Here is a 15,667-nt window from a genome sequence, read left to right on the forward strand (position 1 = left end):
CGGATTTCCGGCTCCCGGGGCAACGGGGCGGAAGTGAAGGGAAACGCAATCTGTCGTCGACGTTAGTCGCTGACTTCGCTGCTAACGGTAATAACTCTTAGGCTGCTTCTCTCCCCTTTGCCCCCCTCATCGCTACTCGCCCAAGCTTTGGGTGCGGTTCGAGGCGAGGTGGACCGCAGCGGCGCGGAGGAGCCTGGTGGCCCCCTGAGGAAGGGATGCTCTGCGGCCGCATCCGCACCTGTGACAGGGCGGCCCGGAACCTCGTAAAACGGGCAGAGCCCCGCGGGTCCGCTGCGCTGTGAGCCGGTACCTGCGCGCGCTGCTTCTGCAGCTGCTGGGCACCCGGACCTTGGCCCGCACGCGAACACTTCGCTGGACAAAAAGTGAGAAAAAGCGCACGCCCCACCATGCCCGCTTGGAACTCACAGACTGGTAAGGGAGAAAGACGTTAATCAGAAAATCACTGAAATAAGATTACGGCTTTGAGAAGTGCTAGGAAGAAGTGCGTGTTCTATGAGATCTAATGCTAGAGGAGACGTGATTTAATCTGAGTGTCAAGGAAGATCTCCCTGGACAAAAATGAAGCAACACGGAGCCGAAAGCTGAGTAGGAGTTAGTGTGTAAAGGCCTTGTGGCCTGGTTCCCATAGGAAGCCGCGGAAGGGAGAGGTACGAGCCTGCAGGTTGCAGTCAGACCTCAGAGTGTGTAGTGAAATCCGATTTGCCTTTTAAAGAGCCAAGTCCCTGGAAAATTTTTAAAGCTGCTGGTCTCAAAATATTTGCTTTTGGCTTTCTAGCATGAGTTCACGGTACATGAAACACGCTGGGAAAAGTCAGTATGTCCGCCTTAGCTTTGAAGGTATTAACTCTTACCGTTTTAATTTTCTTTCAGTTCTGTTATGACTTGCTAAAATCATGGTGAAATGTTGCTCGGCCATTGGATGCGCTTCCCGCTGCTTGCCAAATTCCAAGTTAAAAGGACTGACATTTCACGTGTAAGATTTTGCAGTAGTTAAGCCAAGTATTTCTGACTTATAAAAAGCCAAAGACAGTTCCACTTAAATCTTCAGTTTTGAACTTTGGTTCCCAAATCCTTAAACAGCTTTTTTAGTTGATTTGAAGTGCCGGTGATACATTTTTATAATTTAGTCTAAAAGTTTAAGATACGTGCCATGGTTAGTAAACAAAAATATGAAGCTCATTTTTTCTAATATCATTATCATTATCATTTTTTTTTAAAGTTTTCAAGTTTTATTTATAATGGGAGAATAGTTCCAAGAGATGCCAAGCTTCCAGATGTATTATTGGCTATAAAGAAAAAAAAAAAAAGGCTACATGGCTGGATTCAATCTGCTAATATTTGTTAAGGAGTCTGCATCTATTTTCATGAGACTGGCTTCTAGTTGCTTTTTTTATTTCTTGTAATTTCTTTCTCAGGCTTTAGTATCACGATTATGCAAATAACTGTCAGGGTGACAGTTAATCTTGGGTGGGGGTAGAAACTGTCCAGAGATGCAAGGGGACTTGCTTGGCACTGCTGGAAATCATACTGCATACTGCACATTTGCTTGGAGTTGCACACCTCTAACGGGAAAAAAAAGGAGAAGAGAGAAACTTCATTCAGAGGTTCTGTTAGGTGACAGATGATCACATGCATTTCATGACTACTAGGTAATAATAATGTGGGACTGGAGTGATAATAGGGAATTGAAAGACTATAAATGGCACACCCGTGCCTAGCTCTGGGGTTGGAAGTGTGGATTTTTTTTTTTTTTTGAGATTTTTCATTCATGTATTTATTCCACAATCAAAATAAATCATAATTTAAAGCCATAACATTTTGAAAAGGTAAAGGAGACTTTGTGTCACAGTTGCATTAATAAAACACAATGGTCTAAAGTACAACACTAAACAGGTGTTTTCTGTTCCCAAGGTGGAATAAATATATAACAATTATACATAAAATTTCACTAAAGACCAGAGATGAGGCAAATAACCCTTGGAAAGAAACTCTCCAATGAATAGAGGCAGATTGCACATAATTTTTCTTAACATTTTACCACAAGAAGGAAAAATCCTCTCGGTGTCTACTAGTGCAAACCCCCATTTCATGCTCCTGGTCTTGGCTTCTTTCTTCCTTCCTCAGTAGCATCCAAATCCAGGAAGGCCTCTGCACTCCATGTTCAAAAACACCACTGTGGGTCCCTAAGGACCTCAGCATAGACTGCTGCCAATAAGCCTACGTGCAGTGCAACCTTCCTCTAGAATCTCCAGGGAAGTCAGGAGCCCAAGAAGCAGCAGCACTGCTGCTGGTGCCGGTCATTTACCTGGGTTCCACGGATGTGTTCCAGACACCCTGCGTGCCCAGGGGCAAGCCTGGTACTTCCCCCTGCATTATCTCAGCAAGTCTTCGGAGAAGCACCGAATTGCTCCTTGCCTTCCCTGATGACTGAAGATTCCCACCTCGCCCCTCATTGCCCCGTGACTTGGTGTCGTCCTGGCCATGACCAGGCCTCACGGACACAAGGTCTTACCCTTTCCCAACACCTTGCATCTCGTTTGCTGCAGGGCAGGTTTAGGGGAGAGCTGGGGAATGGCTGGGGCTGCAGCTGCAGCCACATCCCCCCCCGCGGGGGGAGGGTTCATGCACCCCCCTGGGCTCGTGCCTCCTCCCCTGGCCTCACTCTCTCCCGAGGTAGGTGGACAGCATCACCTCTCCGTTCCTCCCAGCTTACACGTTCTCTGTTCTAAATCCATCCATCAAACACTATTTTGAGGGTTTCGAAGTGCAAAAAAAAAAAAAAAAAAAAAAAAAAGCATTTTAACATACCTTCAAAGAAATCCAGTTTTGTTTATATGGAGTTTACAATCTGAAGGAAGAAAGGATCTTTGCCCAAATATGTTCTTTCTTCTTTTTTTTTTTTTTTTTTTTAGATTTTATTTATTTATTCATGAGAGACACAGAGAGAGAGCGAGGCAGAGACACAGGCAGAGGGAGAAGCAGGCTCCCTACGAGGAGCCCAACGTGGGACTCGATTCCGGGTCTGGTCTCCAGGATCAGGCCTTGGGCTGAAGGCGGCGCTAAACTGCTGAGCGCCCCTCCCCCCCTGTCCCCCCCCCCCCCCCGTTCTGTTCTTTCTAATTAGAAATAGATCAAACTTAGGTTATAGAGAAGAAATATAAATTACAAATTCAGACCAAGGGTTCTTTAGCAGTATTACATGTAAATCAAGATAATCCTACTAATTTTCTATTTTAGCCATTCTGCTGACAGCAAAGGAAAGAAAGAGTAATAAGATTTAATAATTATTCATTTGCCAAAAGTTTATTTTGCTGCTTTTGTGCTACATACTAGAGAAAGAGTTGCTAACTACTTTGCGAGGTATGAGGAAATAAAAAATGAATATGTATATCCTACCGTATTCCAAAAGAGATTTGAATCAGCTTGGAAAAGTGAAAAGATAGTTATTAGTTTCCAGATCTCTCAAGATAGTTCTTTTCTCTAGAACTCCAAACTCTGCAGCTGTTCTCTGCCTTCCTTCACTAAGCATTTATAGACTATGTATTAGATGCTATTAGTGAATAACTTTCTGATGCTGACAGAAGAATGAAAGTACAAGATACTCTATTCATCTGGGATAAATTCTGGATATCACGTCACATAGGAAAAGGCCCGAGTGTTATTATCATGTATAGATGAAGAAAAACCTCCAGTTGTAGATCTTCCTATAAGCTTGAAATATCCATTGAAACTTTTCTTCTTTATAGTATGAGGAAAATTGAAGGCTATATGTCTGCAGTGTTATTGGTAGAAAAACCTATTAAAACTGAAAGTTCTGAAAGCATGATTCACAATGGCTTTCCTGAATATTCCATCTCCCAAGAGTTATAACAAACTCATCAACGAACCAATATAGTTACAGCTTGAATTCAAGTATCTATCAATAGTGTTTAATTTTAAAATGCTTTATATACTTTTTTCTAGATTCCCCACAGATGAAAACGTCAAAAGAAAATGGGTGTTAGCAATGAAAAGACTTGATGTGAATGCTGCAGGCATTTGGGAGCCTAAAAAAGGAGATGTGTTGTGTTCAAGGCATTTTAAGAAGACAGATTTTGATAGAAGTACTCCAAATATTAAACTGAAACCTGGAGTCATACCTTCTATCTTTGACCCCCCATCTCACTTGCAGGTTTGTTTATGAGACACTGCTTACCATCATTACTCCTTTTTTATGGTACTACTGAAGAACTAACATTCTTACTGTTTACTTATTTCTTTGAAATCCATTTTTTGAGTTTTTATATTTGTAAGCTACTGCTTCAGCTTTTGTAATATGTAGTAGGAGTACCAGTAGCCACTCAGAAATATTTTACGTTGCTAAGATTAATGAAGGAGACTGACTTTAGGAGTTCATATAACTCAGGATTTGTATCTAAACAATGGAGGAAAATAAGAGGGTTGAACTGAAGTTCCAAGTTGCCAGTCCTCCTCACACTGAAACAAAAGTCAAGAGCAGAGCCACTAACAGAACCAAAGTATAGTTTTAGAGCCAAAGCCTAAGTAGAACTGAAAGGAAGAAAAGCCAAAGAGATGCAAACAAGAGGATGAAAGGAAAGAAGAGATAAGAAAAAGAAAATAAAAGGATTATATAAGTAAAATCCAGTTGAATTTGGTGTTTTTTCTGTGATATTAGTACAGCTGGAAACAAGGGAAGTAAGATGGTCCTGGACTTATGATTTTCAATTTTATTGAGCCACCAGGGCTGCCCCTCGTGCTTACTCTTTTAAAAAATAAAATAGGGGGGGAACCCTATTTTATTTAGGGTGGCTCAGCGGTTTAGCACCGCCTTCAGCCCAGGGCATGATCCTGGAGACCCGGAATCGAGTTCCACATTGGGCTCCCTACATGGAGCCTGCTTCTCCCTCTGCCTGTGTCTCTGCCTCTCTCTCTCTCTTTCTCTCTCTGTCTCTCTGCCTCTCATGAATAAATAAATAAAATCTTAAAAAATAATAAAAATAGGCTTTTAGATGACTTTGCTCAACTATATAATGTAAGTGTTCTGAGCATGTTTAAGGTAGGCTAAGCTAAACTATTATGTTCAGTACGTTAGGTGTATCAATGCCTTTTCAACTCACAGTATTTCAATTTATGTAACCCTATCATATGTCAAGGAAGGTCTGTAACCCAGAAATGTACCTATGTGGTCTTGGCCACAGTGCCAATGTCTTTATTTGGTCATATTCCAGTGCCTGAGTGATCAAGTAGAGACTGTCTCACTCTCTCCCATATTAATAAATGCACAATATCTTTTTTTTTAATTTTTTTTAAAATTTTTATTTATTTATGATAGTCACACACAGAGAGAGAAAGAGGCAGAGACACAGGCAGAGGGAGAAGCAGGCTCCATGCACCGGGAGCCCGACATGGGATTCGATCCCAGGTCTCCAGTATCGTGCCCTGGGCCAAAGGCAGACGCTAAACCGCTGTGCCACCCAGGGATCCCTAAATGCACAATATCTTGTGCAAATTGTTGTGAAGAGTTTTCTTCCCTTATAGCAAGTGCCCTCTAGCTTTAATGTTGAAAACCTTACAAAATGTGGGCATAATTAAACTATAAGTTACTAACATTCACAAACTATTTATACCCTTATAACAAAAGAAGTTTTTCATTATAGAAAATTAGATGATAACAAGCAAAAAAAAAAAATTAATAATTGGGGGTGCCTGGGTAGCTCAGTTGGTTGAACATCTGACTCAGCTCAGGCCATGATCCCAGAGTCCTGGGATCAAGCCCCACATGGTGCTTCCTGCTCAGCAGGGAGTCTGCTTCTTTCTCTCCCTTTCCCTTCCCCTATGCTTTTGTGCTTTCTCTCTCAAATAAATACATAAATCTTCTTAAAAAAGGAATAATTAGGGACTCCTGGCTGTTTTAGTAGAGCGTGTGACTCAATCTCAAGGTCCTGAGTTTAAGCCCCACATTGGGCATAAAGCCTACTGTAAAAAAAATAAAAAATAAAAAATAAAAAATAAATTAGCAATAACCACATAATCCAGAGATAATACTTTTAACACTTCGATATATATCTTTCCAGTCATTTGTATGTATATGATTGCATATAAATTCATCTGTATATTACAAAAATATAATTAAACTGTACATTTGATCCTTGAACAACAGAGTTTGAATGTATAGTTCCTCTTATGCACAGATTTTTTTCAATAAATACAGTACAGTACTATAAATGTATTTTTTCCTTAGGCTTTAATAACATTCTCTCTAGTTTATTGTAAGAATACAATATAGAATACATAAACAAAATATGTGTTAATCAACCATTTGTGTTTTCAGTAAGGCTTCCAGTCAACAAACAGGCTATTAGTAGTTAAATTTTGGGAGAGTCATCAGTGATACACAGATTTTCAACTGTGCAAGGGAATTGGTGCCATTAACCCTGCATTGTTCAAGGATCAACTGCTTATTCTTAATTTTCTTTCATCTCTCTCTCTCATCTCGGCATTTATACAGTGTTTATTAGATACCAGGCACTATTCTAAGCACCTTATATGTAAATTCATTCAGTCCTCTTAACTGCCATGTGAAATAAATACTATTATTACTCTCATTTTACTTCTTGAGGAAACCTAGGTCCAGAGAACTGGAATACCTTCTCCAGGGTCACACAACTACTAAATGGCAGAGGCTTATTTGAACCTAGACATCGTGACTCCAAAGTCTGTTAACTTTCCATGGAGTTAAATATTTTTCCGTAACAATGGCTTTCCAACTTTAGTCTACATAAGAACTATCCAAGGAGCTTGTTTAAAATGGATAATCCAGGGCTCCTGGGTGGCTTAGTCAGTTAAGCAACCTACTTCTGGTTTCAGCTCAAGTCATAATCTCAGGGTCTTGAGATCAAGCTGTAAGTAGGGCTCCATGCTCAGCAGGGTATCTACTTGAAGATTGTCTCCCTTTGCCCCTCCCTTCACTCACACACTCTCTCTCTTAAATTAAAAAATAAATCTTTAAAGAGTAAATAAAATAATAAAATAAATATAAAAGAAAATAATCCTATGCTGGAGTCCAGAAAGCTGCATTTTTTCACAAGCACCCCACACAATTGTGTTGCAGATCTACAGACTATATTTTTAAGAGAAACCTATATAGAACATCCTTTTTTTTAAGAACATCTAGTTTTTAACATCTAGTTTTTAAACAAAACTTTATACTAAAATATAACATACATATGGAAAAGTGCACACATCATAAATGTACCTGACAATAAATTGTCATAAAGAGAATACACTTGTGTAACTCTTTTCAAACCAAGATGTAAAATATTACCAGCACCCCAGAAGCCTCCTTTCCCAGTCACTATACCCCCACAAAGGTAAATACTATCCTGACTTATATCACTGTCAGTGATATAAATAGAGCCAGTCTAATTCTTTAGCTCAACATTTTCTTTTTTTTTTAATTTTTTTTTTTAATTTTTATTTATGATAGTCACACAGAGAGAGAGAGAGAGAGGCAGAGACACAAACAGGCTCCATGCACCAGGAGCCCGACGTGGGACTTGATCCTGGGTCTCCAGGATTGCGCCCTGGGCAAAGGCAGGCACTAAACCGCTGCGCCACCCAGGGATCCCTAGCTCAACATTTTCTATATGCGATTCATCCATGTTGTAGTATGTGACAGTAGTCCATTTATTTACTTTGCAATATAGTATTGTCTACGTTATAATTTCACCATCCTATTGATAAATTTTTGGGCTGTTTTCACTTTAAGGCTATTAGGAATATCTATGAGTATTTTTCTCCGTGCCTTTTGGTGCACTTGGGTTCACATATCTGCAAAGTAATTCAATTCTCTTAGAAGAGGAACTACTGGGTCCCAGGGATATGTATGTTCAGCTGGAGCAGATATTGCCATCATTTTCCCAAAGTGGTTTTGCTAATTTGTAGTCTTATCATCCACATATAAATGTTGTTCTGGTTCTATATCCTTGTCAGTAACTGGTGGTATCAATTTTATGCAGCATTTAAAAATGACCATGTAGCAATTGATTTTATATATGAACAGTGGTTTATGTAACTGATCACTATTGTATCTAGATTATCATCACTTACTATTTTAAATAGTGTTGTGATGAACATTATTCTAGGTGAATCTTTGTACATATCCTTATTTCCTCAAACTAAATTCCTGGAAATAAAATTGTTGAATCAAAGATTATATTCATTTTTAAAGCCTTTTCTTTTGATACAGAGCCCCAAAGGCCCAAGGGGAAACTTGTACCAATCTATTCCCCTATTACCTATACATGGAAGGTTCGATCCACCCTAATCCTCAGAGTAAGTTGTGTTTTTAACCTCTGTTAAAACTGACAGTTAAAATGACATTTTATTGTTTTAACTTATTTTTTAATATGGTCTCTACATTTTTTATGTGTTTATTACACATTCATATATTTTCTTTTGTGAGTTACTTATTGAGGTCCTCTTCTATTTTCATCTTTTTTCTAACCTACATGTAAAAACGCTGTTTGTTGAAGATAGGGATCATTTAACTGCCATCTGTGTGGCAGTTCCTTTTTGTTGCCTTTAGTACTAATGATCAGGTTGGTTTTTTTGTTTTGCTTGAAATTCAGATGTCTCTTTTAAATAATCAATTCTATATTTTCAATTGAATTATCTGACTTTAGCCTTCCCCACCCTAAGATAATATAAATATTACCTATTTTTTCTATTTCCTAAGGATTTTCGTTTTTACATAAATTTTCAGTACTAGAATTTCAGCATGATTCATTGTATATAAAGGATATAACCTTAATTAATTCATTTTTGAATGATTTATAGCATTTCTTCTTTATAGCGTTTCTTACTTTTTTTAAGTTTTTATTTATTTGAGAGGGAGAGAGCAGGCATGCCCATACTATGGGCAAGGTTGGGGGAAGCGCAGAGGAGGAGAAGCAGACTCCCTGCTGAGCACAGAGCCCAAGGCAGGGTTTATTCTTTAACAACCCTGAGCCAAAACCAAAAACTGACCTAGCCACCCAGGTGTCCCAGGTTTTCTCCACTTACTTAGATTGCCATTTTTTATCCTGAAACATTTTAGCTACCTGATCTATTTCTAGATTTCTCCGTCTCATCTTTAAGAGAGTAGCACACTATATTAGCTGTTGTTAATGAGTAATATATCTTTAATATGTGGTAAGACATTCTTTCTTAATCACACTCTTACTTTAGGAAAATTTGTGTTTCTAGATGAACTTTAGAGTTATTTTCTAGAAGTTCCTTTAAACTAATCTCAGAAATTTAAATTTTACTGAGCTTTTCAAGCAGTTTCCATGAAAAAAAATATTGTATTCCACTAGACAAAGTTAAGAAGGAATAAAAATTTAAGAAAGGACAGAAGTATCTATTATGATTTTTATTAACTCTTCTTAACAGGGGAAAAGAGAAAAACTTCATTGTAGAAAAAACTTCACCCTCAAAACGCTTCCAGTCACACACCACAATCACCAGTTTGTTGGTCTTTCCTCATGTCCTGAAGAATTCCAATCCCAGTTCATTTTTGTAAGTAAAATTACTTACTGACCTAATGTTGATATTTTTAAGATAATATGCCTTTTCCACTAAGACTAAACTAGAGGTTTAGGTATTTGAGGTTTTTTAATATAGATGTAATGTCCCAAAATAATATTGTTTCCCAGGGCCATTATAATGTTTATGTATACAATATTAATATAGAGGTAGTTAATCCTTTGGTTACATACTTAGTTCAAAGAGTGTTTTCACACAGGTATTTTTACCAAGAAAAAGGCAATAATTAATTTCTCCTTTTGGGTACTATATTTTCTACATGGAACTATAATAAAAAATATAGTTAGTTCTTCAGGTTTTCTTAAAGAACGGTCATACACATACAGAGTTTTCAAGCTTGCATGATTATTTGCCTCATTGCATATTCATGTTACAGCTAGACCTAGAATCCAGATCTTTTTACTTTATTGGTTGCTATAGCTTTATAATAATTCTTGAAATCAGGCAGTGTTTGTCTTCCAACTTTGTAATTTTTCAAAGTTGTTTGAATATTCTAGATCTTTTGCATTTTCATGTGAATTTTAGAATCACTTTGTAGCAATTTCTATAAAAATGCCTGCTGGAGTTTTAACTGGGATTGTATTGAATCTACAGATTCCTTTGAGGAAAGAATTGACATTGTAAGGAAACTATCTTAAGTCCTTGAACCTGTGAACTCATTATATCTCACCTTTATTTAAGTTTAACTTCTCTCAGCAATGCTTTGTAGTTTTCAATATACCATTCTTTAACTTTGTCAGATTTATCCCTAACTATTGTATGTGATTGGATGCCATTATAAATGGTGTTGTTTTGTTTTGTTTTTTCTTATAATATATGGAAGTTTATTTTCGTATGCTTATCTTGTATTGGCAAACTTGCTAAACTCACATTTTAATCATAAAAGCTTTTTTGAAAAAAAAAAAATTAAAAAAAAAAAATAAAAGCTTTTTTGTAGAGTCTGTTAGGTTTTCTACATAATCGTGTTGTCTGTCATTAAAGACAGTTTTAATTCTTCCTTTCCAATATGGATGCCTCTTATTTCTTTTTCTTGCTTTATTGCACTGCTTTGAACTTCCAGGGTTGTGCTGAATAGAAGAATTGAGAGCGGATCTCCTGGCTTTGCTCCTGGTTTTAAGAAGCAGGCATTCAGTCTTTCACCACTAAATACAGTGTTAACTGTAGGTTTTTCATAAATGCATTTTATCAGGTTGAAAAAGTGTCTTTCTGTTCCTAGTTTGCTGAGACTTTTTATCAAAAGTGAATGTTGGTTTTGTCAAGTATTTTTTCTGTATCTATTGAGATCACGTGGGGGTTTTTTTAGTTTGTTAATATGATTAGTTATATTAGAACCATTCCGGTCCCATACAACTATTATGTTTTTTACTTCCAATAACAGTACTCAATAAATTACATAAGATATTCAACACTTTATTATAAAATACGCCTTGTGAAACTCATCGTAGGTGGTGGAAGATCTGTATCTTTTTCCACTCTTTTACTTTCAACCTATTTAGTTTGCTTGAAGTGCATTTTTTTAAGGCACTTTATACTTTTGGGTCTTGATTTTTTTAATTTAACCTGATAATTTCAGCCTTTTTAAAAAGATTTTATTTATTCATCAGAGACACAGAGAGAGAGGCAGAGACACAGGCGGAGGCAGAAGCAGGCTCACCGTGGGGAGCCTGACACAGGACTTGATCCCAGGACCTGGGATCATGGTCTAAGCCAAAGACAAATGCCCAACCACTGAGCCACTCAGGCATCCCTAATTTCAGCCTTTTAATCAGATTATTTAGACCATTTACACTTAATATGTTTATTGTTATTGTTTGGTTTAAATCTGTCATCTTGTTTTCTACTTGTTCCATTTGTTCTTTGTTCCCATTTTGTTCTTTTTTTTGCCTTTTTTTTTTTTTTGGATTGATTGAAATTTTTGTTTCCATTTTATATCCCTTTTTTGACTTATTAGCTATAACTTTTTGTTTTGTTTTAGTAATTGCTTTTGAATCTATAGCATTCCTCTTTAAATTATCAAAGGCTATATTCAAGTGATATTATTCCATATAACATATAGTATAAGAAACTTACAATACTCTCATTTCCCTTCTCCCAATTTTTGTGTTATTGCTATCTACATTTCACTTTTACATATGCTATAAACCCCACACTGCATTGTTACCATTTTTATTTTAACAATAAATTATCTTTTAAAGAGATATAAATAATCAGAAAAAAATTGTATACATTACCCATGTAAGTGGCCATTGCCAGGGTTTTTCATTCCTTGGTGTAAGTCCATGTGTCCATCTGGTATCATTCTGTCTAAAGGATTTTAACATTTCTTACAGTGCAGCTATGCTGGTGACAAATTCTTTCAGCTTTAATATTTCTGAAGGGAGTCGTTATTTAGTCTTCATTTTTGAAAGATTTCTTCATTAGGTATCCAATCCTAGGTTGATAGTTTTGGAGATTTGTTTTGTTTTTAGTTCTTCAGAGATGTTGCTCCACTGTATCCTCACAGGCATTGTTTCTAATGAAAAATCTGTCATCTTTATTCCCTATACCTAACATTTCTTTTTTTCTTTGTTTTTAAGAATTTTTCTTTCCCAATGGTTTGAATAATTTGATTATAATATACCTTAATTTAGTTTTCCTCATATTTCTTGTGCTTGGGATTTTTGAGGTTCTTTATCTGTGGGATTTTGGTTTTCATCAAACTTGGACAAATCTTGGCCGTGGACTCTTCAGATATTTCATTCTACCTCAACTTTTCTTTCCATTCCTTCAAGGACCCTGATTTAATGTATATTAGGCTATTTGAGTCTTACTATCAGTCACTTGTGCTCTGCTAATTTTTTGGATATTTTTCTGGTTTTGTTTTTCTGGATTCCTTTTTCTCTCTGTAGTCTATTCTGGATAGTTCATATTGCTGTATCTTCACCTTCACTAATCTGCCATTAATTCCCTCCAATGTATTTTTCACCTCACACATTGTAGATTTATCTCTAGATGTCCTGATTCTTTTTTATATCTTTTATGTCTCTACCTAATTTTTGAAAATATAGAATACAACTTTAATAACTTTCATAATTTCCCCTGCCTCCGCCCCAGCCGGCCTGGGGCGGGCGGGGGTGCTAAAAAAAAATAATAATAAGTTTCATAATTCCTTTGTCTGCTAATTCCAACATTTATGTCAATTCCGGGTTAGTTTCCATTGACTGGTTTATCTTTATTTATTTATTTTGTTTAGCTTTAGGATTTTTCTTTCTTTTTTTTTTAATAAATTTATTTTTTATTGGTGCTCAATTTGTCAACATGCAGAATAACACCCAGTGCTCATCCCGTCAAGTGCCCACCTCAATTCCCACCACCCAGTCACCCCCACCCCCTGCCCACCTCCCCTTCCACCACCCCTAGTTCGTTTCCCAGAGTTAGGAGTCTTTCATGTTCTGTCTCCCTTTCTTATCTTTTATGATAGCTTGTGTTGTCTTGTTTCTTTGCATACCTGATTAATGGTGTGTGTCACCTTGTGGATTTTACTTTGCTGGATGCTGGATATTTTTGTATCCTGTTTGGGCTTTGTTCTGGGATACCACAAAGTTATATCCTTTCAGGTTTTGTTTGTTAGGCAGGACTAGAAGAGTATTTGGTCTAGGGCTATTTTTTTTCCACTACGGCAGCAAGACACTTCTGTATATTCTTCAGTGCCCCCATGAATCTTTACATATTCTAATCTGGCAGGGGTGGGAATAGTGGCCATGCCCTCTGAGCACAGGGCATTCCTGGTCTTTTCTGGTCATTCTTTTCCCAGCCATGAGCAGTTTCCTACCTGTGTGGAACATGTAAGGATCTTCAGAGTTCTCTCTGTCCTCTAGTACTTTCTCCTGGGAACTGAACCGAAGCCACCTTGGTTTTTCTGAACACTTTGTACAATCTCAGTCTACCAAGCTCTGCCTGGGTTTCCCCTCCTTGCAATGAGGCATACACTTTCTCTCAAAGCAGTAAGCTGGGGTGGTTGGCCATAAGGCTCACCTCTTAGTTTCCCATCCCTCTAGGATTGCTGCCTTCCTTGACTGATGTCAGTTATCTGCACAACATTTTTTTATGGCTTTTAGCCACATGTTGGGTTTTTTTAGATAAGCAATTCATTCTCTGTTATTTCTTTTTTTTTTTTTTTGATTGTTATTTCTTTTTTTAAAAAAAAATTATTTATTCATGAGAGACACAGAGAGAGAGAGGCAGAGACACAGGCAGAGGGGGAAGCAGGCTCCACACAGGGAGCCCAATGCTGGACTCCATCCTAGGACCCTGGGATCATGCCCGGAGCCAAAGGCAGACGCTCAACCACTGAGCTACCCAGGTGTCCCAATTCTGTTATTTTATCTTGGCTAGAAGCAAAGTCCTCTTTACTGATTTTAATATTAACAGCTTTTCAAAATTATTTTATAGTAGCTTTTTAAGATATGTCAGTGTTACTTTCCCTATTTTCAAATGAAAAAAAGTATACCCAGCAAACTTAAGCATAACCATAATAAATATTGAGAGAGCTTAAATTCTCTCTAAAACCCCAAACCAGAGTCCTCTCTAAATATATAACACTCAGCCTGAGGACCAGCCCTAGGGCTCCTTTTCTGTCATCTTCTTTAAAAGAAATATTCATGGGACACCTGGTGGCTCAGCGGTTGAACATCTGCCTTCAGCTCAGGGTGTGATCCTGCGGTCCCGGTCCCGGGATGGTCCTGGGATCAAGTTCCACATCAGGCTCCTCATAGGGAGCCTGCTTCTCCCTCTGCCTCTGTCTCTGCCTCTCTCACTCTGTGTCTGTCGTAAATAAATAAATAAAATCTTCTTTTAAAAATAGGGCAGCCCAGGTGGCATAGAGGTTTAACACCTGCCTTCAGCCCAGGACATGATCCTGGAGACTCAGGATCGAGTCCCACGTCAGGCTCCCTGCATGGAGCCTACTTCTCCCTCTGCCTGTGTCTCTGCTTCTCTGTGTGTGTGTGTGTGTGTGTGTGTGTGTCTTTCATGAATGGATGAATAAAATCTTAAAAAAAAAAAAAACTTTTTTAAAAAATAAAAAATAAAACAAATATTCATCAAAATAAAATAAAATAGTTCAAAGTTTAACAACTGAATATTTGTTGATAGGTAAAGCTTAAACTTAGCAGCCCCACACCTGTGGAATAAAAAGCCATATATAGTTATTACAAATGTCTTGTTGATAGCAGATTCTTAGCCCCAATTAGCAGTGCTTCCCATCCATAGATTCTGTACCCTCATATTACATCTAGCCTTAGATGAAGGAGGGAGGCTCTTGGCAGCCAAAATATTGCTTCTACCCCCATCTTGTCCCTGTGTTCTTTAAACCTCTAACTATTGCCAAGTTAAAGATACCTAAGCATTATAAATGGAGAAACAGCTGAGAGCTAGCTATAAGCTTTTATGTAACTACTTGTCTCTCTGGTTTAATAACTTGGTGTTTATGTTTTTAGGAACATAGCTACAGTGTAATGGACAGTCCAAAGAAACTTAAGCATAAATTAGATCATGTGATCAGCGAGCTAGAGGATACCAAGAAAAGTCTGCGGAATGTTTTAGACCGAGAAAAACGTTTCCAAAAATCATTGAGGAAGACAATCAGGGAATTAAAAGATGAATGTCTCATCAGCCAAGAAACAGCAAATAGACTGGAAGCTTTCTGTTGGGAGTGTTGTCAGGAAAGCATAAAAAGAGACTATATTTCATGAAATAATTCCATGTTATGTTCTACCTAAAATTAACATTGGTACAGCTATTTAGAAAATAATTCTCATTTACCATCATTAAATACTATCCATCATTTAGAGTGCTTCTTTGGATCTTCTGTAGCATTATGTATTTAGTTGTTACCCAAAGATTTTTTTTTTGAAGATGTACAGAAATGTGTGCTAGTTATCATGTTTTGTGTGATTTGTGGCAATTATGTTTTTATAGAGCTAAACTAGTGCCAGGTCACTATCATAAGATGTTAAAAGATCAAGAAGAATCCACAGAACTTAGGAAATGATATCAAATTAGCCATATTCAGCAATGGTAA

General features: G+C 37.5%; 1 protein-coding gene across 7 annotated transcripts; it reads left to right on the forward strand.

Moving 5' to 3' along the window:
- Nucleotides 1–15: 15 nt before the first annotated feature.
- Nucleotides 16–15,434, forward strand: THAP6 (THAP domain containing 6). Of its 7 annotated transcripts, none has more exons than XM_041759410.1 (5): nucleotides 16–432; nucleotides 892–994; nucleotides 3,985–4,192; nucleotides 9,454–9,579; nucleotides 15,084–15,434. In XM_041759410.1, the coding sequence occupies exons 2-5, from the start codon at nucleotides 915–917 to the stop codon at nucleotides 15,336–15,338; spliced, it is 669 nt and encodes a 222-aa protein (XP_041615344.1). In that variant the 5' UTR covers nucleotides 16–432; nucleotides 892–914; the 3' UTR covers nucleotides 15,339–15,434. The 7 variants fall into 7 exon arrangements, with proteins under 7 accessions (XP_041615344.1, XP_041615346.1, XP_041615349.1 ...); XM_041759412.1 differs by lacking the exon at nucleotides 3,985–4,192 and adding an exon at nucleotides 10,667–10,766 and having other exon boundaries at nucleotides 20–432; XM_041759415.1 differs by lacking the exon at nucleotides 892–994 and adding an exon at nucleotides 797–858 and having other exon boundaries at nucleotides 22–432.
- The last annotated feature ends 233 nt before the right edge of the window (nucleotides 15,435–15,667 follow it).

The sequence above is a fragment of the Vulpes lagopus genome, chromosome 6 (genome assembly GCF_018345385.1).
Source record: "Vulpes lagopus strain Blue_001 chromosome 6, ASM1834538v1, whole genome shotgun sequence".
NCBI classification, from domain to species: Eukaryota; Metazoa; Chordata; class Mammalia; order Carnivora; family Canidae; genus Vulpes; species Vulpes lagopus.

Bases quoted from the DNA above. Each gene is read 5' to 3' on its own strand.
- THAP6 (XM_041759410.1), top strand. From the start codon at position 915: ATGGTGAAATGTTGCTCGGCCATTGGATGCGCTTCCCGCTGCTTGCCA. The intron at 4,193-9,453 runs GTTTGTTTATGA...TCTTCTTAACAG, and splicing joins ACCCCCCATCTCACTTGCAG to GGGAAAAGAGAAAAACTTCA. The intron at 9,580-15,083 runs GTAAGTAAAATT...TTATGTTTTTAG, and splicing joins TCCAATCCCAGTTCATTTTT to GAACATAGCTACAGTGTAAT.